The 22,619-nt window shown below is 45.0% G+C and overlaps 1 protein-coding gene across 1 annotated transcript in view; it reads right to left on the reverse strand.

Annotated features, from left to right (window-relative positions):
* Positions 1–22,619, reverse strand: part of LOXL2 (lysyl oxidase like 2) — a 56,719-nt gene that overhangs the window by 21,786 nt on the left and 12,314 nt on the right. The window contains exons 2-3 of the mRNA XM_066593177.1: positions 6,689–7,060; positions 4,375–4,550 (exon numbers count right to left, since the gene is read on the reverse strand). Coding sequence (XP_066449274.1) covers positions 4,375–4,550; positions 6,689–7,025 — 513 coding nt within the window. The 5' untranslated portion in view covers positions 7,026–7,060. The remainder of the gene's footprint in view (positions 1–4,374; positions 4,551–6,688; positions 7,061–22,619) is intronic.

Here is a 22,619-nt window from a genome sequence, read left to right on the forward strand (position 1 = left end):
ACAGGAGCCTTAATAGATGTCACTTTACATTAGGAAAAGAACTCTTTACAACTTAACACATTTCCAGGTGAATGTCCAAATACCTATATATGTATGTGTGTATATATTAGAGCCCCCGGCCCTTTCGTGATTGGCGCTCCCTATATATTATCCCCGTGACCCCGGAGTGCAGCATAAAATTATGTGACAAGTTTTCCATGGATCAGTTTCAGTGTCAATCCATATTAGATGAGAAAATCCAGCGATCTCAGCGACTTCAAACAAGGCCGGGTCATCAGTGATAGACTAGCCGGAGCCAGGATTGCATACACTGCCAACCTTGTGGGATTTCTGCATGTGCGGAGAGTATACAGAGAATGGGGTGATCGAGGTATATCATCCAGCAAAAGGTGATCATGTGAACATAAACAACTCATTGCTGAAAGGGGTCAGAGGAGGATGTAAAGAATCGTTCTGATGAAAAGGCAAGACACAGTCAAGTAAGATGCTCCCAAATGTAACACTGGTGATCCAACTAACACATCCGAACACACAATGTTTCATTCCCTAGCACGGATGGGCTATAACAGCTGGTGAGCAGTTCCAGCGCCACTGCTGTGTAAGAGCAACAGAAAGCCAAGATTCTGGTGGGCAAAAGTGCAGAAAAATCATATGACAGCAGTAGAAAAGCATTTTGTTGGCAGATGAATCCAGATTCCTGTTGCGCCATGCTGATGAGACGGCAGAATTTGGCACAAGCAGCATGAATCGATGAACCCTTCCTGTCAGGTGTCAACAGTTTAGGCTGGTGGAGGTGGAGTAATTGGGTGTTGTCTTAAGACACCTGAGTCCTCCGATACCTGTGGATTGATGTACAGAAGAGCGAGTATACTCGCTAAGGCACATTACTCGAGTGAGTAGTGCCTTAGCCAAGTATCTCCCCTCGCGTCTCTAAAGATTCGGGGGCCGGCGCGGGTGACAGGTGAGTTGCGGCGGGGATCGTGGGGGAATGGGGGGGAGAGGGGGAGAGAGAGATCTCCCCTCCGTTTCTCCCTGCTCTCCCCAGCCGGCCCCCCGAATCTTTAGAGCCGAGCGGGGAGATACTCAGCTAAGGCACTACTCGCTCGAGTAATGTGCCTTAGCGAGTATACTCACTCATCTCTAGATAGATGCCATAATGAATTGCTTCTGAAGGCCAATGGAGGTTCAACACGTTACTAAATGGGGGTCCATAATAAAGTGGCCATTTAGCTAATAACCTAATGCTCTCTTGTTTGCTCGTTAGGTAGTGGGGCTGTAAAAAGTTTTTGCACCACGATGAGGGGTATATAAAAAGTAGATGTGGCCTAATAAACATAATGCCACCACAGTATGAAACATGGACAAAATGGCCCGATACTGGAGAAAAATCCGAGAATTGAGAGCATACTGTCCAATGCAAGTTGCATCCAAGTCTCTCGGGTGCAACGTGAAGTACGGCTAGTGTACACCTAGCCTATAAGTAAGGGAAATGGGGCTACTAACACCCGTTCTCACTCTTAAAAGGCTCCATAGCTGCTACGTTGCCGCCTCTACGGTACATATAGCAACGCTGAGGTGCCGGAACTTTAAACTACACATCTGGAAGATCCATCCACAAGTCACGAGGAGCCAGTCTAACTACCGCCATCATGAAAAGAATCCTGCGCAACATCGTGAAGACCAACCAGACATTTGTCGAAGGCTTATAGCCCCAGTAGAGACGAGAATCAGAGGATCAGTACTGAAAGGCAGCGGTGACAATCCCTGCGCTTCCTGCTCTTCCATATAGGGTAAGATGAACTTTCTACAGATAGACACAGAAACCAAACCAGATGGGTTTACATGGAAAATAAACTAGAGACGGGTAAACAGGGCTTATCTGCACTGCAAACATGTCTGATGAGAAATGACGGAAAAATGTGGAGCGAGATACTAAATATACGGTCACACACTCCTCCAGTGTTGGGCTGTGAACACATAGATGGACGGATATATATACCCCGGCTGGCCCTCTATTAGATGTGACCACACTCTCAGCAAACACAGCTTCTTCATGCAGAAGAGACGCTGAACTTGTAACCCAGACGCTTCACACGACACCCAGACCGAGCACTCCGGGCACCAATGCCAGCCTGGGCAGAGAGTAAACAGGGATGGTAGGGGCACACCTAAAGCAAAGCCCTCACATCATGGTGAAAGTCATTAGGGATATAAATAGGGAGATGTCTGCAGTGGCTGAAGATCCACCTAAATAGCAATCCCCTAAATAACATTATTACTGGAATGACATCCTTCTAGTGTAACAAAAAAAATTTCATCCGTGTCGCATCCGCCAAAAAAATTACGTTTTTCTACCCCTGTGCAGTTCTATATGCCATTCGCATACGATCCGTGCGTCCTTTTTCTTTTTTTTCTGTATGCAATTGGTTTTTCAATTCCGCAAACACGTGGTTGGCATCTCAGCGTTTGCTACTTTTTTTTGTCTTACCGCTGATTTGAATGGGCGAGTCTCATCCGTAAATTGCATCAGAATAGTGCGTGCCACGAGTTTTCTCTCCCGCAGTCCGTGTGTCCATGTAGAAACACTGAGGTGTGTCTTGCCACATGGACAAATATGGGGCCGTATATTATCCAACAGAACATCATAGGACTACAAGCGCAATTCAGACTGTGAATCTGGCCTAAGGGCTTATTCACACGAGCCATCTTTCCGTGTGAGTTTTGTGCGATGAGTGTGTGGAGCGCCAATTCATAGAAGCGATGCAATTTTAATCAAAAACGCTTTGCGTTGCAGTCGTCTGTGTAATGTAATTTTCATACGGCCAAGAAAATCGTGCGAGAGTCGTGTGTTGCAAGACATACGAATCTCGTATGAATATGAAACCATTCTTTTGAAGTAGGTCATATTCATGAGCATTTTTTTCCCTGCGTTGGCGGAGTGGCATGTGGCATGTCCCATCTTTGGGTGTTCCCTCGCAAGGCATCACCCATTATCTTCAATGGAACTGGAAGACCATCACATGGCGTGCGATGCAAGGCTTCCCATTGATAACAATGGGAAACACTTGGTAATCCTCCTTCAACTGAAGTGATGGGAGGTGTTTTTAAATAAAAACGTGTAGATTTTGTAGGGAAATTGCAGGTTGGCGAATGCGAAACTGGGCCGAGTTTCATGGAGCAATATCGCGCTCGCTCGTAATTTCAGAAGGTATTATGACCGCGATGCACAGTTTCGTGACACGCAGTAAATAGACTTTCATTGACCCGTTCACATTAGCGTGTAAACACTGCGTGTCGATACGCACGACAGTTAGATCGCAGCAGGCTCTATTTCTCTGCATATTACGCAGCGTGAGCCCTATACCTTTCTATGGGCGCATATGCAAACGCTGTCCATACGCAATACATTGCGATTCTGTTTCAGGGAGGGCAATTACCAAAAAAAATAGAGTCACACTGCGCATAAGCGGATACATCACACGGACACCCGGATATATACTATATACAGTAATAGTGTGATATATGGATGTACATAAAGTATATGCAAGAACTATATTGACTGTGTATGTTGGGCAGTTTAGAAAAGAGGTGTAATAACTAGGTTATAAGCCGCTATATGGGAGGGGTATATTGAGTAGATATAATTGTGTTTACAGGGTGGTATCTGCAAGATATAGGATGTGTGTATATAGTCTTGTATCCAACAGCCTCAATGACTGTGTACAGTGTCTGGTATATGAGAGCTCTAATAACAGTGTATGCAGGCTGATAGAGAAGAGAAGTATAATAACTGTATCTGCCAGATGAACTAGATGGCAGATATAACTATTTTCCCCATCTGGCATCTGTAGAAGGGACGGTGTATGAAGACTGGTGTATGAGATATGCAGTGGGTGTGGGAGCTACATCATGGGGGTGATTAATGGAAAACGTGACATGACTAAGTGATTAATGTCATCAGCAGCTCTGGCCAGCCTTGTCTTCCGATGAGTGCGACCAGTCCCTTCAGTCCAGCTGGACCTCCGGGGACGCCAGATGTCGTGTAAGTCAAATAGAATAAGAGGGCATTGCATCCTGATGATGGTTCATGTCATCATATCCCACCGCCTGGGACAGGGAGACTCTCAGACCCTTTTAGCAACCTAAAAAAGCATAGTGTGAGCCTTATAGGTCAACTTGCCTCTTGCTTTATACTTATAGAGAAGGGAAGTCCAACATAGGTTACCCTACCCATATTGACAGAGGAGGGGACAACCTAAGTTACAACCCCTTTCTGCACTGTAGGGTCTGCTTCTAGCATATGTACCCAACAAAGTAAGAACTATGTGCAAATTCCAACTCCCATCATAAAAAAAAGTTTAAATTATTCCTTACCTCCAGCCTCTCCACCAAGGCATTGTCATACTTGAATCCAGGAATCCTACGGTCGCTGCATTGTACTCCCACATCCTCAGTGTGCTTACAGTCCGTCACTCCCCATCCATTGTGGCTGCAGTCAGCAAGGCTTCTCTCCCTCCCGGTACAGTGCACATTGTCCATCCAGATGTGTCCTGTTGGGGACAGTGAGTGGTTGTATCACATCATAGCGCACATGTAATAAACCTAACACATGGCACATGTAACGATCAGCCCGCTAGCCCACACTGGCTAATGGACGTGTAGAACTCAATGAGTACCGCGGCTTCAAGAATGAATGAAGATTTCACTATGGGTGTAACCTGGAGCAACATTTACCAAGTATTGTGGAATAAGAAGCCCTACTGTTAGTATGGATCTCGTGGTGCCTCAAAAATGATGCTAAAAGTATAGATCACTGGACCATGCAGTGCTTAGCCCTGAGTGCAGAGTTAGACCCACGGGTATAGCTATAGGGGGTGCAGAAGTAGCAGTTGCACCCAGGCCCTGGTGCATGATGGGCCCCTGAGTCTGTCATATAAGACTTTACTTACTTAGGCCTCCTGCCCACGGAAAAACGCACTTTTTACCGCGTTTTTCTGTGGTCTCCATTAATACAATATTAATGGAGACCTCCCTCCATGGAAAAATGTGGTAAAATAGAACATGCCGCGATTTTTTTTCCCGCGGCGTAATTCCGCGGCAGAATCCCACATGTGAGGACTGAGCCATTAGGTTCAATAGAACCTAATAGCTGCGTTATTGCATTGCGGATTTACGCTGCAGGGAACGCGGCATAAATCCGTCCGTGGGCATTAGGCTTAGGTTCTCCCAGACCTTTGGGCGTAATGAGCAACAAAAGAATGTCATCGTTGATGGCATCATCCAATGAAAGGTCAACCGTGCACAGGTCCTCTTTAAATGTACGTCGTCAGGTGGTCTTCTGCCTTTCCCATCGATGCTTCCTATTTTTTGGATTCCATGAGATAAGCGCTGCGGAATAAGTTGGCGCTATACAAATAAAGATTATTATTATTATTATTATTATTATAGCGATTCTTGCCAATCTTGTCTCAAAAAGACATAGAATGTGTCCAGCGAAGCTGAATCGGCATTCGATGACTCAAGAGAGGAGTGGCCTTATACTAGAGTGATGGTAAATTCCTTCATTTGTCAAGGTAAGTGGCCCTGAGCAGGCGACGAAGACCTCATTGTTGGAAAACATCAAGGCATCCGCTGATATGTGTGGTGGCTTTCAGATGCATATAGAACAATTGGGATCACGATAGTGTTCAGAAGTCATAGCTTTGTTTGTAATGGGAGTTGGGCAGTAGCCTAAATAGGGCGTAGATGATGGAAAGTCGCCCACACTTTCCCGATATGACACTGGAAATGATGTTTGGCATCCCCATCATTAGTCATTGTACAACTAAATAGACAAACTGGTTGAACTCTTGCAAGAACTGTTGTTTGACCATGATTGGGGCATTTGTAGGTATGCTGTATCCAACTCACATAATCTGTGTCTTCTTGCAATTAGGGTGGTTTCACAAGGCCGTATGTACAACTACGCTCACCGTTGTGGAGCGTAGTTGCACATGAATGATGGGGTGGGTTCCCTGTTCTCGGACTTTTGAAAATCCGCCCCATAGCTCAGGAGTTTGAAAAAAGCAGCGGGAAGACAGGTCCTGTCCGCAAGTCCTTTTTTTTCTCGCCCGTACTATTAATGGGCAAGAATTGCAATAGTGAAAACAAAACCAAATCATTCTGCATTGGGGCTTTGGAATTTCAAGGTACCTCTCTGTAAATATCCAAGACATGGTGCCAACCTCCAATTACATTAACACTGCTCAACCTTACCATGGTTTGGGTAGAGGGCTAGAATGATTTAGAGTTGTGATCAAAAGCCTGGGACGTTATATTGTTCTCTAGTAGAGATGAGCGAGTATACTCGCTAAGGCACATTACTCGAGCGAGTAGTGCCTTAGCCGAGTATCTCCCAGCTCGTCTCTAAAGATTCAGGGCCGGCGCAGGACATGGAGCGGCGGCGGAGAGCGGGGAGGAACGGAGGGGAGATCTCTCTCTCCCTCTCTCCCCTTCGCTCCCCGCCGCAACTCACCTGTCACCCGCGCCGGCCTCCGAATCTTTAGAGACGAGCGGGGAGATACTCGGCTAAGGCACTACTCGCTCGAGTAATGTGCCTTAGTGAGTATACTCGCTCATCTCTATTCTCTACTTTTGGCAACTGAAAGACAATTTCTAATTAGTATACTGGAATATTCCAACAACTTACCTTCTCCTTTACCAAACTTGGAGCTGGGTGACCACGAAACTGCTTCGACATAGCCCAGGTCTCGACAGACTATATGAGCCGCATACAAAGAGAAGTCATCATCGCAGACAGTTCCCCACTCGCCATTATAAAAAACTTCCACTCTCCCCTCGTTATGTTTGCGCTTCTCTCCAGCCAGCCGCACGTGGATGGTTGCTGGCGGCTTAGGTGACTGTGTGGTTAGTGGTTCGGGAGCCTGTGGCTGGTGGTACTCAGGATAATACTGCCAGTGTTCATATTGCCCCAATGTGGGTACAGTCAGAGTAAGGAAGAAGAGGAATATGTGAGCCACCAACATAGTATGGAAGGAGAGTGACTGTGGCGACACCTCACCTGTAAGGAACGAGACACAGAGAGTAGAGATAAGACCCAAGGACTCAGTATATTAGATTAAATGTACTTTTCATGTCAATGCATATGTATAGCATCCATATATTTGCTGCCCCTGCAGCCTCGCTTCCTGTGATCAGCACTTAGAGACAGTTTATAATCCAGAATATGTTACAAAAGTAGAGCACATTCTCGTTGCAATCATCTTCTAAGACACAAAAGATACAATTGATAATAATTACATACAATGCTAAACTTTATAAAATGTGTGTCACTAGATGGCGCTGTTCTATTGCAGGAAAAATAACCTCCGACATTTACATTAAATATATCTCTTAAAGGGGAGCTCCACTTTTATGTTTCTTCTAAAAATTTCTTTGGAAGGAGTCAGTAGATAATATCCAAGATTCCCAGAATGAAGGTTTCTGATCTGAAACCCTGTCTGTCTTTAGTGGGTAATGTGCTGGAATTCTTTAACCATCTGCAAAGGGATTCAAGTTCTGGGAATACAACCACACATCTGGGGAACACTGCGGTCCTCCCAAAAATTGGTCAAAATAGTGTACAGTGGTGTAGGGGTCAATCATAGCACAGGGGTGTCACAAAGTAGGCCCACATAAGGTCTCCTATATCCAAAAATTGCACAACGGAATACATCAAGCGTGCTGCTTGTTTGAAAAGCAATGTCATAAATTTACAGGGAGAAATTCTGCAAGTTTAGCAGAACACCCAAGCACGGACCTGCTCCAAGGAACAGCTAGCAAGCAACAACTATTTCTTGTGATTATAAAATTTTTGTTTTGGGAGAAGGAGGAGGAAACGTGGCGGAAGCAGGAGAAGGACGGCAGCACTACCGGTACCACCACCACCAGCAGCAACAGCACCCTGAGGGCAGAGTGCGCTCCTCATGGAAAAAAGAGAGCTGTAGCTCCGTATTTCCATATTGACATAGTTTTCACGGGAGAAGTAGCAGAAGGAAACATGGCGGAAGCAGAAGATGGAGGGTAGCACCACCAGGATCACCAACACGTCACCTACTCCATGCTTTCCTTTTAATTTTTTTCACTTAGTTCTCTATTGGGTTTACTTTTTAGTGTAGTTTTATGTAACTTTTCAGTTAGCTTTGTAGTTACCGAAACCCAACTGCTATCTGTTTTCAGTGGATTCGTTCACACTTTTGCTTTTGTTCACTCATTTCATGATCGCAAAAGACAAAAACTGCGACATCCTCTGTTTTTGTGTGCCTTCGTCAAATGCGCATCGGGGACTAATTAGGCTGCACAGACTTTTAAATGACAGTTTGGCTGTGTACTATATCTATGTGATCAGTCCCCGGCAGCGCAGTAAAATGCACTAAAACACAAGATAACAGGACCTTCACTGCGCAAAAAGTCACGCTATTGTGACCTTATTTGCGCTTACGCTTGCGTGAAGCCACCTTACACAACATATCTTGCATCTCTTAGTATATTGCGTGCACATTAGCGCATTCCCGTTGACTTCTATGGGGACTTTTAGAGCATGTTGCTTTTTTTTTTTTTTTACACGACTGAAATGCGCAGGAAAATCATGGATTCTATTCACTGCATATTGCGCGTGGAAATACAATCGTGTGAAGCCGGCCTTGGGTATGCGCTATATAAGAAGCGTCCGTCTTAAAATCAGTAATTGAGCATCATATGAGTGAGGAAATCCATGCGGACATATAAGTGGCGTTTCCAAGTATTGGCCCGTACTAGGAACGCGTTACTGTACAGAATGTCTTCAGTAGCGCAATCATGATGTGTAGGTGGAAGTTCACATCCCCTTGTGAAACAAAGTCTTCCTGTACCCCTTCCTCCAGCCTCCGTCCAGAAGCGGCCCCCTCCCTGTCTGACTCTCCTAGACTCCTCTGAGTAGGAGGGGGGTTCCTGAGTCTGAATTTTTCCGTAGTGAAGTCATGCCGAAAATGACATCACTGGAAGAAGGAACAAGGGGATACCCCTGATGTGCATCATATGTGCTGAGCTGGTAGAGTCGGCCGCACATACCTCAGACCCACATTACTATGGAGACATTGCTTAACATATATATTAACCAGAGCTAAGTCAGCCAGCGTGTCCCGAGGGAGCCGAATGTATATATGCAACTTTTCAACACCTTGTCAGAAATAAAATAGTTTTATGGGTCAGGGGTAAAGGAGGGCACTTGTTCCGCACCCCTGGTTTCCTCTGCGGTAGAACAATAAGTCCTCTTGTTATGCTATGAAACATTAGAGCTGGCTGTCAATTATGGTTTATAAAATATTCCAAAATTACATATATTCTCATCATGAAGAGTTCATTGTATTAACAAGCAGGAATATATTACAGGGCTGAGGTTGTATAGAGCAGCAGTAGGGCACCCATAGACGTCTATGGGGCTTTAATACACTTCTATATACGTCTGCTAACATACAAAGATACTGTAGAAATGGGAATTCTCCATTGGACCCCATGATGGCCCATAGAGTGTCTATGGCCCAGTAGTAGAAAGCTGCTGCAGGAACTCCACGTGTTTCCGTACGGGCTCCACATCACCAGGCTATGTGGCATTGGGAATCTACTGTGTGGACACCGGGTGGAGATACAATGGCACTCATATTGGCTTTCTCAGAAACAGACATAGAATGACCTATCCTAAGTGTAGGTTATCAATATTAGACTGGTGGGGGTCCAACTCCTTACTCCAGCGATGGCATTCGGTTAGATGGCATCCTTTGCAGAATTTTGTTTTTGGCATGCAGAATTTTGTTTTTGGCACTTCCCACTCCGCCGTTATAAGAGAAAAACTATACATTGCACAGATAGGCAGAAAGCACTACGATAGCACCTTCTCCTCACTAGAACAGCTCATTGAATAAATACGGTACCAAAACTAAACTCCTGACATAAACACAGCACCAGAACCAAGCTCATAGCATAAATGCAACACTAGAACCAAACTCATAACACAGAACCAGCTCATAACATAAATACAGAACTGGAACGAAGCTCATATCATAAATATAGCATGAACCAACCTCAGTACATAGATACAATACTAGTACTAAACACATAACATAAATACAGCCCCAGAACTAAGCTTATTATATAAATACAACCCGAGAATCAAGCTCATAACATATATACAGTAGCAGAACTACGTGATTGTATTGTGGGAGTTGCCAGTGGGTTGACAACAGTGACTCAGATAATCAGAGGGGGGGAGTCAGAGCCGGAAGGAGGATGATTCATGTAGCTCCATGAGATACTGCCACATAGAGGAAGAAGATGCATCTGCCTGGTGCCTTTCCCTACAAGCTGGTGGTCGGCACCATGTCTGACAAAACAATCGCTGGGTCGCTGGCTTCTCGTTGCGTGTAAACGCTCCCACTCAGTGTTTAACATAGAAAGTGAAGTTTTGAGCGAGAAGGCAGTGATGTCTTTTAGTCTAAATGCTCTGCACCAGCGCTGACGACCTTATCGGTGATGTCAGGGCTCATGCAGTCATTTACCCAACTGTTGGCCCGCGTAAAAGGGCCATTATTGTGACTTTAAGCGGGGGCCGGGGCAAACAGTGGTGCTCTTGTAGTGTCCCAGAACGTCACCCTGGTCCCCTCCATAATTGTCATACATGTATTGTCTTATGTGGATGCACTGTGCAAAACTGTCAAGTAAATTTTCTGTATGTATGTTGCACAGCTGCGGCGTCTTAATGGTTAACTCCAGTAAAAAAAATTGCCTGTAAGCTCTGCTGCTGAATGTATCTATTCCTACTGTGTCATGTGGTACAAGTGAGGTTATAAAAGTGAGTGTCTGAAAGCGGGAAGGGGTCTGTCTTCTGCAGTCTGGGTTAGAGTAGGGTTCCATCCTACCTGCTACTGAGGGCTAACACAGAGCCGCATGGAAGCACCTTTAGCTTCCATGTTGGTGAAGATGGAGAAAGAGGAACGACTACCCGTAGCGTCTGGAGAGTGGATGTGAGAGGAGTGAGTCTCTTCCAGATAGAGAGAGCACGCAACCCCCAGTTTACTGAAACAGGTACCCGTTCACACCACAGGCATCTTTTTCTTGTGTGCCCGTTACCACACGGAGGTACGTGATTGTGACACCCACGCGGAGAAGGTGCAGGGTGCATTTAGGCTAAGCCGTCTCCTTAAGTGATATTTGCTGCCCGAGTGTCTGTGGAGTGATTCCTGTTACTTACCTCCTCCGGAGTATACTTAGTTTCCAGGACCAGTGACATATAGATAAAGTGGACTTTAGGGCCATATTGTTCCTCTGTTTTTCCTCCCAACCTCTGAGCTTCTGTCTGTAACTTCTGCAAGTGAATGAAGCCTGTAACTAGCTGTTATACATCGTTTAATGCAATTAAAATCTTACCAGGCCTCAACCGTTCCTGAGGACCCGAGGTATGATACACAAGTCTCTGTGTTGTTACTCCACCGCATAGATTTACGATGTGTAGGAACGGTGGCATCACGACGTGATATCTACGACTATCCCCCTTATCCTGGAAACTACTGACCCTATCCTCGGCCGCGGTAACTCGCTTCGGGACTAAGAGTTGGTAAGTGCCACTGTGATAGGCACTACACCCTGCCAACTCCAGCCGTATGCTAGGGTAGAGGGTCATTCTCTGCAATGTCTCCCTTATAGGTGTGGCACACGCTGTCGCGGCCACCCTGTACGTTCGCTTTGCAGGATTGGGTGCTGCACTCTCAGCGGGAAAATGCCATACTGAAAGTGGTAGGTAGGTGGTGCGACTACGCTGCTGGTGGGAGCACATGTTTTGAGTCTCTCCTGTTGTGCTGCATGGCTCCGGTAATATTTGCCCTATGGGTGTGAACTCCTGGGATTGAATATTGGACACGAAAATCCTCAGAGTCTACCACTCCCTCTGCCCTCCTTCTGACCACGACCCCTATGCTGCAGAACTGTGGAAGACTCTGAAGGAAAATCCTATTGCACGGGAATAAGACTTGAAGCAGCCGACCCATTAATGGTCGAGAAAAAATAGAAATTTGAGGATTTGAATTGTCCATTTATAGTTACAGTTTTATTAAAGTCCAATATTACCCGCAGAGATGTCGGCTCCAGAGTCTCATGTGAACTTGAAGACAACGTCCATCTAGTTCAGTCTGTTTCAACCCCCTCCTCTTGTTGGTCCAGGGAAAAGCAAAAGAAAAACCAACAAACCAATTTAGCTCATTTGAAAGAAAAAATTCCTTCCCGACTCCACTAGCCAGGCCTATTTCCGGATCAGATCCTCTCGGAACTGGTCTGGCCAAAACCGGGACATGAGTCCCTATTGGCACCCCTACCTGAGTATGTGGAGAAGGGCACCATGATAACTCCAAAAGAACTGGGCTTAGCCCTCCCGGTCCCAGAGCCAGTATGGCCCACTACCCCCAAGATTACGGTGCCAGGGCCTCCGGAGCAAGCGGATGACCCAGCGCCTAAATCCTGTGCCCTCTTACACCAGTCACAGTGCAGAAAGGCAATATGACCAACAGACAGAACGTCATAGGCCTAAGAAATGGCTGCAGCACTCACCAGCGTGCCAGGTCCCTTTCAAAGAGTTGATCGGTGGGGGTGCTGGAAACCTGGCCCCCCACCAATCTGATATTTATAATAAGGATAGGTAATAGAGATGAGCGAGCGTACTCGGAAAAGCACTACTCGCTCGAGTAATTTGCTTTATCCGAGTATCGCTGTGCTCGTCCCTGAAGATTCGGGTGCCGGCACGGAGCGGGGAGCTGCGGGGGAGAGCGGGGAGGAACGGAGGGGAGATCTTTCTCTCCCTCTCTCCCGCCCGCTCTCCCCTGCTCCCCGCTGCGACTCACCTGTCAGCCGCAGCGGCACCCGAATCTTCAGGGACGAGCACAGCGATACTCGGATAAAGCCAATTACTCGAGCGAGTAGTGCTTTTCCGAGTACGCTCGCTCATCTCTAATAGGTAACCAATATTTTAGCCCCAGAAAACCCCCTTAACACAATGTGGTCACATGGAATATAAAATACTCCTCAGCCCTATAGTGTTAGTTTCCGTTCACACATCAGATTTTGGCACAGACCCCGCATCCAAACCCGTGCCAAATCTGCTTCCTATTCATTTGAATGTGCATCCATGTCACTGTCTTCACAACGTGGATTTTTCTGCTGCGGAACTGTAATCTGTATCGAGGAAAAAAATATAAGTTCCATGTCAGTTCTTAACGCAGATCCGGTTGGCATCCATGTTGGAAATTCCACATACGGATTTTGCCTATTCACAAGGGCTAAATCTAAATGTGGATAGGCTGCAAAATCCGCAGCAGAAATCTGCAGTTTAAGGGGCAGAACCCATGCGGAAAAATTGCCGTATGAGCATACCCTTATTATTAGCTCGCCCGTGCTTGTTTAGGGAGCTTCTTTGAGAAATTGTCAATACGTGATTTCCAAATATACATTTCCTTACCCCACAGCTGTTGGATACCTTATACCTCAGTAATGTATATCGCACATACGGCATTGTTTCTTCAAGGTCTGAGAGGTTACAGATTTTCCAGAAGACAAGCAGACCGAGTTCTGAAGGGACGCACGGACTGTACTTAACTTTTACTGTCACTTGGAAATATTTAGCCGGGCACCTTGCAGCACACCCAAACACTTACTGCAAAAGCACTCAGCCATCTAATTGGTCGTCACGTAAAAGGCAAGCGCCTCAAAAAAATGCAGAGATAATGATAAGTACCGGGCACGGAAATGTAATCCTGAGCATACAGTATACCAGTCAGCTACGTCACCATCTGCAGCTGCTTAGGTTGTGTCTGTGGATCTCATTCGCAGATATTACGTATGACTGTAGACAGTAGCGCAAACATGGCTGAGGTCCTGGACGGTATAAAAGCAGACTGGCATTTATACCAGTAATGAGAACCAGTAATTGAGGCTCTCAAATTCAATTAAACTAATCCTTGATTTCTGGGGACGTTGCGCGACAACCAATATGGCTGCAGCTTCCATCAGGTTTGTTACTATTCTTTCCTAGTGTTCTTAAAGGGTTATCTTATATGGATAACTTTCCAAAAAAAATTCCTATGTCATCAGCTTTTTATCCCGGCTAATATCAGCAAGGAAGTCTCCTTCTTCTCCAGGCCAAGTAGTATTACATTGCATTCATTGCCATGAATGGACGACCATGTGATACATGACCCCCTATTCATAAAACACTATTAAACCCCCACCCAGGGACACCATAAAACCTCCATAAACACCTCCTTTTGAGCATATTTTGCATAATCCCCATTTACTTAAAGGTCAGTTTCACAATCCAGTACAGTTGTACACTTCAACAACTTTTCTGAGTGACTATCTGAAGGATAGTTCCTCATTTTAAACATATCTTAAGCTCTAGCTCATAGAAGAAACTCCCTACTATGACATCTATACACCCTAACAGGAGGTGTCTTCATTAGACAACCCCTTTAAGGGTGCCTGTACACTGGAAGCGTGTGGGTTTTACCGCTACCTGACGGACAGCACCCGTACTTGTAACTGGAAACAGTGGCAAGTACTGTACAGGTGCAGCCCGACAAGGTGTGTGCTACCTGTGAGAGGGGTGAGCAGTGTCCTGCTCCCCAGTTATTATAGCAGATCACAGCAAGAGGAACTGGGACTGTAATAATAGGGACTGGGAGAAGACACAGGTATTGTGAGTGCTTGATGGAAGCCCCACCGCCTGCCTGTGACATGCCTAGTCAAGAGTTGGTGAAAGAGACAGATGCTTGTGAGCACTAAAAAGAGGCCCAGCTTCCATCTATCATTGCTGCGCCATCATGTACTATCCACGTGCTTTAAATTGGCGCATTTGGCAGGATGGCACTAGTGGTGGCGGACAGAGTGCAGCAAACCCCTCAATTGTCCTGCTGGGTCGCTAGAGGACTGGCAACATTAAAGTGGAGGGTTATGTAAGAGCAGTCAGTGGTGCCTCGCTCCTCTATTACTATAGCGGCTCACAGCACTATAACAAGTGGCCACTTTGGCCACATTGTACCTTGCCCTCTCTGACTAGTGATGTGGCTAAGTGGGGGACAGGGAGAAGACACAAGCCCTATGAGTGCCTAATGGAAGCTCCACCTGCTGCCTGTGACAAGGCTGGCCAGAAAGTGGGGAAAGAGATATCCAGGCGCTTGTATGGGCTGAAAAGTTGTCTCCACCTGTCATCGCCATACCATAATGTACCTTCCACCTACTTTATTACATTTGATAGGATTCACCATTTTTCGATGCCCTTAAGAGTTATACCCGACTCATGAAGTGATGATGTATTGCTAGGTTATGCCATCACTTTGTGATCATTAGTTTCTGAGATCAATTCTGAAAATGAAGGTGCTGTGGTCTCAAGACCACCGATGTGCAAGGAACTGCACCCATTCATTAAGCTGAAGCCCCTTTATTCTCTGGATCAATGGGGGTCCAACCTCTGCCGTCACTCCATGAGATGGGAATAACCCTTTAATGGTAAGACTGCCTAGTTATGCAGAAATCTCCAAGTAGGGCGTGAATTACGCCACAATTTGCCACGCAGTAGCGTGGGAAAAGCGGCAGTATGTACTCCGTTACATAAATGTACAAGACTGTAATTGTCATTTGCAATGCGCTTATATCTCTGAGTACAGATAATGTAGTAGTTGTAACAATCTGCTCTATACATGTAACCGGGGCTCAGTTTTTATAAGACATCCCTTGCATAGTATAAGACTTTGGAACACTTCCGTAGTAAATGTCTTTATCAGATGTGTGAACCCTATTGTACAAGGGTAGTATGCTATTCTCATTAGTTGTAGGGTGATTTATATATGTTTGCTCTTAGGTCTACGTTTCCTGCTGTATCATTGGAAAGAATGACATCACTGTTTTCCTAGACCACAATGTCTTGGTAACATCCAGCATTCATCATACATGGGGGATCACACAGGGACAGTGCTCAGTTCATTGGGTGGTCTCTAATTGAGGTTTTTTCAGATTTGAGGAGGAATCGGGATATATATAATATCTTCTGTACAGTAGACTAATACATCAGTGTTCCTCCTACTATAGCAACCCAAGAAGTCACTTCTAGGATCTTCCGAAGAGTTGAGAAAAAGGAGCGGTCTGAGAATTTGAAACAACAGCCAGCTGCTAAGCAGACGTGGTCTTCTGTAACAGTTGGCTGGTATTTCGGTCAGCATGACAGAAATTAAGTAGAAGTTCTCCATAAACTTTTTCACATTCAATCAAACTACAACCACATTGCTCCAGTTACTGTACACCCAGGTTTGTCCAAGACCACTGGCGTAACTATAGGGGATGCGGTTGCACCCGGGCCCAGGAGCCTTGGGGGGCCCATAAGGCCTCTCTTCTCCATATAGGGAGCCTAGAACTATGAATAAAGCATTATAGTTAGGGGCCCTGTCACAGGTTTTGCATTGGGGCCCAGAAGCTTCAAGTTCCGCCTCGGTAAAGACCATGTCCGTCTTCCAATAAGTCCAACTATGTCCTGTTTGTAGAAACTGGAATTATTCTGCGGGGCCGCTACTGTCCTAAATCTATGTTCACATTTGCCCGATGCCAAACACTTAAAGTATCCATAGGATTACATTCAAAAGAATGTCCATTTTGCCTCCATTGAGCTGCTGCACTTTGGGACAACATTTTTTTACAGGGGTTTTCTTGGACAGGCTTAGAATTGTGTGACAGACAGCAAAATTACATATTCCCCTACTCCAGTGGAGGGATCCCCACCGCTTGTAACCCAGAAGAAACAGGCTACGGTTGCGTGCACTTCACTGTGCAGTGGATGGCTCAGCCAATCACAGGCTTCAGTGGCCATAGAAAAATCAATGCTAAAGCCTGTGATTGGCTGAGCAGCCATATACATAATGAACGTGACTGCCGACCTGCTTCTGAGCGGTGGGCATTAGGGCTCCAGTACTGGATGGGGAGCCGCTGCAGTAGGTTTACATTTATCTTTCTTTTACACAATTCTAAGGGTGAATGCACACGGCGAATTTAAAGTTGTGCCTAAGTTTGTCAGGTGCAACTCGGATTGGACAGCACACAGACACCCCGTTGGTATGCTGTCTAAGGTGCAGGGCACCGCACAATGACATGTACTAATTTTGTCTAAGAATTGCACAAAAATAGGATATCTGTCCTGCATTTTTTTTATTAGACTATTCATCCGAGTAAAGAAAAAGCCATGTGAATACGCCCATAAAACAAATAAATGGGTCTCATCACCATCCGATTTTCAGACTGATTTCTCGATCCGAAAATTGGGTAGAAAACACGTTCGTGTGCAAGAAGCCTAAGCCTGTCAATTTTTTTAAGTTCCGGAAAACTCCTTTAATTGAAGTGAAACTTTGAGATGACCACCCAAAACTGCACTGAAAATTGGTCTTCTCAAAGTATGCAAAATATATGGTGGAACTGAAAATCTGTCACAGGAAATCTGGACTGAATAAGGGGATGGTCTTCTCAGATAGAGGGTCTTTTGGAAAGGTTTCACTGTATATAAAAAAGCATAATTGACTATGCTATTTGCAAAAAAACTAAATAAAATGCACTTCCTTTAATATGTAAGCCAATGGTTGACCTATCCCACGGTATGCTTCTATAGTGTCATACGTCAGAGCTTTCAGAGTTATATATCGGGAAATCCTTATGATGTATTCCTCTGATGGAAGGTCTAAATGAAGTGTTAATAAGGATCGGTAAAATGCATTAATGTATAAAATATTAGCTAAAACTATTAGTATTAATTTAACACCTTCTGGCCCTGTTTAACATCTTAGATGCTGCAGTCAACATCAATCACAGCATCTAAGTGGTTAGACAGAGGGATTTTTAAATAGGCAAATCTTATGTTTTGTGCCCATATTGCTATAAGATGATGCAGAACTACTGTAAGTAATCGAGCCTGAAAGAAATAAGTGACATCTTATTTTTCAGGCTTCTTTGACTTGTATGGGCAAGTTAATGAGACTATATTATTCATAGAGTCAATGGCTCCTTTAATTTCTATGAGGCCATTTGATTCTCCACAATTGTTTATCAAGAAGAAATTTTATTCTTTTAGCTAGCGAAATAGATGAGTTCTGATCTCTGTTCCCAACCAAGACGTAAATATATACAATCCATGTAGACTCATGTTAGAGCCAAAGGAACGTAGATGTCTATAGACTGTATGTCTGCTCAGTGTCAGGGGTCTGCGCCATTGTGAAGAATGACAGATAGTGCTGCAGGGATGGTCGTCTGGGAGTGGGGTAATTATTAGCCTATTGATCATACATGCCTGTATGTCTGCAGACTGCCCCTTAGGCCCGAACACACTGAGGGAGTCCTGTATAAACCCACTGAACCTGTATCTGCATGTCCTAAGTAAGCAATATTGCCCCATTATAATGAAGGGAGGTCTGAGGGATCCATGTGCACCCTGGACACCAAGTCCTGCCCCAGATAACCTTGTCCCTGGTGAGTTATCGTACATACATACCACTACCCAACCAGAAATACACAATGCTAGGCAATAGTTATCAAGTTCAAGATGGTTTGTGTGCACTCCTGAAGTATGGCCAGTGCTAAGCAATTACATTAAACTATAGATTATAATTGCCCTGGTCTCATAGCGGGGTATACAGTGAGTCCGGAAAGTCTTCAGATGTGTGATGGTACAGATCTGAAGAAAGCTATAAACTTCTGTTACACTGAAAGTTCTCAAGAGCACACTGGCCTCTTTAATTCTTAAATCAAAGAAGTTTTGAACCACTATGATTCTTACTAGAGCTGGACGGTCACCAAACTCAGTAATCACTCAAGAAGGGCCTTAGTAAGAGAGGTCACCAAAAATCAAAGGTCTTTGGCTAAGCCCCAAAGATACTGTGTGCAGATGGGAGAAACCTCCAGAAAGTGAACCATAACTGCAGCACTCCACCAATCTATGACAGAGTGGCCAAAAAGAAGCCTCTCCTCAGAAAGATACACATGAAAGCTGCCTGGAGTTTGCCAAAAAGCACCTAAAGGACTGTGAGAAACAAGATTCTCGGGTCTGATGAAACCAAGATTGAACTTTTTGGTCTCAATTCTAAGCTCTATGTCTGAGGGAAACCAGGCGCCGCTCATCACCTGCTCAACACCATCCCTACAGTAAAGCATAATGGTGGCAACATCATGCTGAGTGTTATCTGGTGGCTGGGGAAAGAGTTCAAGGGACCTCAGACTAAGCAGAAGGCTCAACTTCCAACAAGACAATGCCCCTAAGCACACAGCCAAGACAACACAGGAGTGACTTAGGGACAACTCTGTGAATGTCCTTGAGTGGCCCAGCCAGAGCCCTGACTTGAACCCAATTGAATATCTCTGGAGAGACCTGAAAATGTCTGTCCACAGACGGCCCCCATCCAACCTGACAGAGCTTGAGAGGATCTACAGAGAAGAATGGCAGAAAATTCCTAAATCCGGGTGTGTAAACCTTATGGCATCAGACCCAAGAAGACTGGAGGCTGGAATCTCTGCCGAAGGTGCTTCAATCACATACTGAGCAGAGGGTGTGAATACTTATGTCAATCCAAAGTGTACGTTTTTGGGTTTCTTTTTAATGCACAAAGACTGCTAACATACTTTTTACTTTGTCATTATGGGGTATTGAGTGCAGAATGATATTGGGGGGTGGGGACTTTTTTTAAAATTTGCACAAGGCAACAACCTAAATTGTATAAAAAGTGAAGGCTCTAAAAACTTTTTGGACCCACTGTATATACAGTGGCAAACCATGACTAAGTTGACAAAATCATTATTATATTGCATTATTATCCACTACTCCTTTAGATCTACCAGAGATATTCCTGCTTTCAAGGCAAGTTTACTGTTCCTGGAATGCATATCCAGTTACCAGGAAAAAGTCTGACTGAGCCCAGAGGCCTTCTTACAAAACCTCATACTGTAGTGATGTCATGTCTGTGGAGATGGGTCCAGAGGGAAGATGCCCAACACTGAGGTTTAAAGAGGGTCTCCAGGAAATAAGATCATCTGTAGAACTCCGCTGAACAAACCACAAGGTTTACAGTGGCCTTTCCTTCATTAGATCCCACTGGTACTACCGGTAGTTACAGCATGTTCTGGCAGTCATGATGATACAGAGCCTACAAGAAGAAGCAAAATGCTTATCTTTCTCTATTAAGGGGTTGGTGGTACGAAATAATTGGGAACCAGTGACCTTTTTGAGTATAATGTTATACTCTGTATTATGTTGATGAATGGTTGTTTCTTAGTGCCTTCACCAGAGGACGGGCTAATTCATGGCAGACCTCTTTGGTCTCCGTCTCACATAGTTTCTAGTGGTCCACTAGCAGCTCCAAACACCAGTTCCCAGCAGTATTTAGAAGGGTTCTAGAGCAGGACTAGACTTCACAGCAGATTTCTTCCACTGTGTGTGAATAAGGTCTGTTCATTACTGTAAGTTTATTGTGGATTGTCAGCCGCTCAGCCTATCACAGCCATCGCTGTGGTGGGAAGGGATTTTTGAACTGGTTGAGCCGTGGCCATCGCTCACTGCCACTCAGCCAATTCAAAATAAGTCATCCGCTGAAAATAAGCCCTAACGCATATTTTGGGGCTAAAATAAATATAAAACACGGTCTTATTTTTGGGAAACATGGTAAGACCTCCTGCACACTAACGTTTTTTTTGTCTTGTGTAAAAGTACCGTAAATCTGCCCTATAGTCTTAAAATGCGCCAGTTTATTAGAGTGACTGCTGGATGATAAATCTGGTTGGTCTTCAGACTAAGCATATGCCACCTATTAGTTGGCTTAGTTTAAATCCGCTTTAGCACCAAAATTTAGGCTCATTTTTTGGCATTAGAGGTTACATTTAGGCCATTACCCTTGCCTGCAATTTTAGCGAACGAGGAGAAAAAAATGACTGAAAGTGTCTGGAGGTACTTTTACTTTGCTACCATACAGAAGTGATAGTCGTTGAGCGAATGGAGGCAAAGCAGGTTGGAGATCTCTTCCGGCCGCCCGCCTCCATTCACTGTGAACAGACAGTCGTTCAGAGATGAACAACTTCCTGTATACATTAAGCTGAAACGAAACGACTAGCGACTAATTAGCGATTTCTTGCTCAGTACCCTTCCAATGACAATCGGACAGATTATTGCTGATCACGGAACTGTGCATAAATGTGCAAGAAAACGTATCTAGAACTCATTAGACTCACCATTTCAATTGCTGCATCTGTTTGCCACGTGCAAATCAACATGCCTTGTGGGTGCAAAAAGTATAGTAAAACTCCTCTGTGCGCCTTCACTGAAATGTACAGCTAGTGCCGGACAGGCAGACATTTCTGGCATAATTTACGGCAGTTTCTGGTGTAAATTATACATTTTTTGGTTTGGGGTGGCCACGCCCCCTCCCAATAAATTCAACCCGAGCCGGCGCAGGAGGAAGAAAAGTCGCAAACTTTTTGTGCAAGCAGGACTTTTGCAAAGTTTGCAACTTTTCTCTTCCAATATCTTGGCCTAGAATATGCAGTAAATGCCCCCCTTGGGTTTTATTCCTGCCGGTGCTGGACTTTTCCTTTTGTATTCCTTGGAATTCAAAAAAAAAAATATCCGTCATTTATACTGGAAAGAAAGTTGCAGCACTTTTCTGTTCAGTGTAGAAGACTGACACGGACAGACGTAAACGCCTATTCTCCCCTATGGTTCTATCCTCGTTTCCAACCCATACATCGGAACCTAGAACATGGAAACCAGGATGGAATTAGTTCTCGTTTCACAGAAATGCAATGTGCTAAAACAGTCGAATGTGGAAACCACAGCCGCTGATGAGAGGAATTCTGGCGTGTTAATACTACGCACGAGAAAAGATACAACCTGCCCTATCTTTCCTATGGAAAAACTACGTGCCAGAAGGATAGCGCAGGACCTTTCTTCCTGTTTTTTTTTTTTGTTTATTTTTTTACCTGTGCTCAACAGCGTTAGATTTGAACCGTAAAAAAAAAGAATTTGGACTTGTTCATGTGTTAATACGATCCATAGTGGCGCATCTGCCACTTGGGATCGCTGCCAATCAGCTGACTGGAGTGCGCGTTCAGAGCAACGGCAGGACTGTGCTTGTTAGCCCCTCGTTACCATAGGGTGGCATCGCTGTCAGTGCCCGGGGCAGATGCTCCGACTCAGCAGGAAAGTCTTTCTGCAACTGGTGGATTCATGTTTGAGTAAACAACTGATTGCGGGTGACGTTGTTTGCCGTACCTCTTATCTACAAATAATGACAACGGACACTGAGTCCCAACTGAATAACTTTTGTACTGTTGCTGGTTAGAACGGAAAGTCACGGTTTCAGAGCAGGTCCAGTAGTCGGTACGTGGAGGATGGAGTGTAGTCTCTGACCTTACTGCTATTTGTTAATCCCATCACAGTTTAGACACAATTTCCCGTACAGCCAGCACTACATTGTACCGTCTCTTCAATGTGGCAGTGCACTTGCACACCGCTATCATTTTCCGAAGGCTCGGAGGTACGTCGCTGCCAC

This window comes from Eleutherodactylus coqui, chromosome 2 (assembly GCF_035609145.1).
Source record: "Eleutherodactylus coqui strain aEleCoq1 chromosome 2, aEleCoq1.hap1, whole genome shotgun sequence".
Lineage (NCBI taxonomy): Eukaryota > Metazoa > Chordata > Amphibia > Anura > Eleutherodactylidae > Eleutherodactylus > Eleutherodactylus coqui.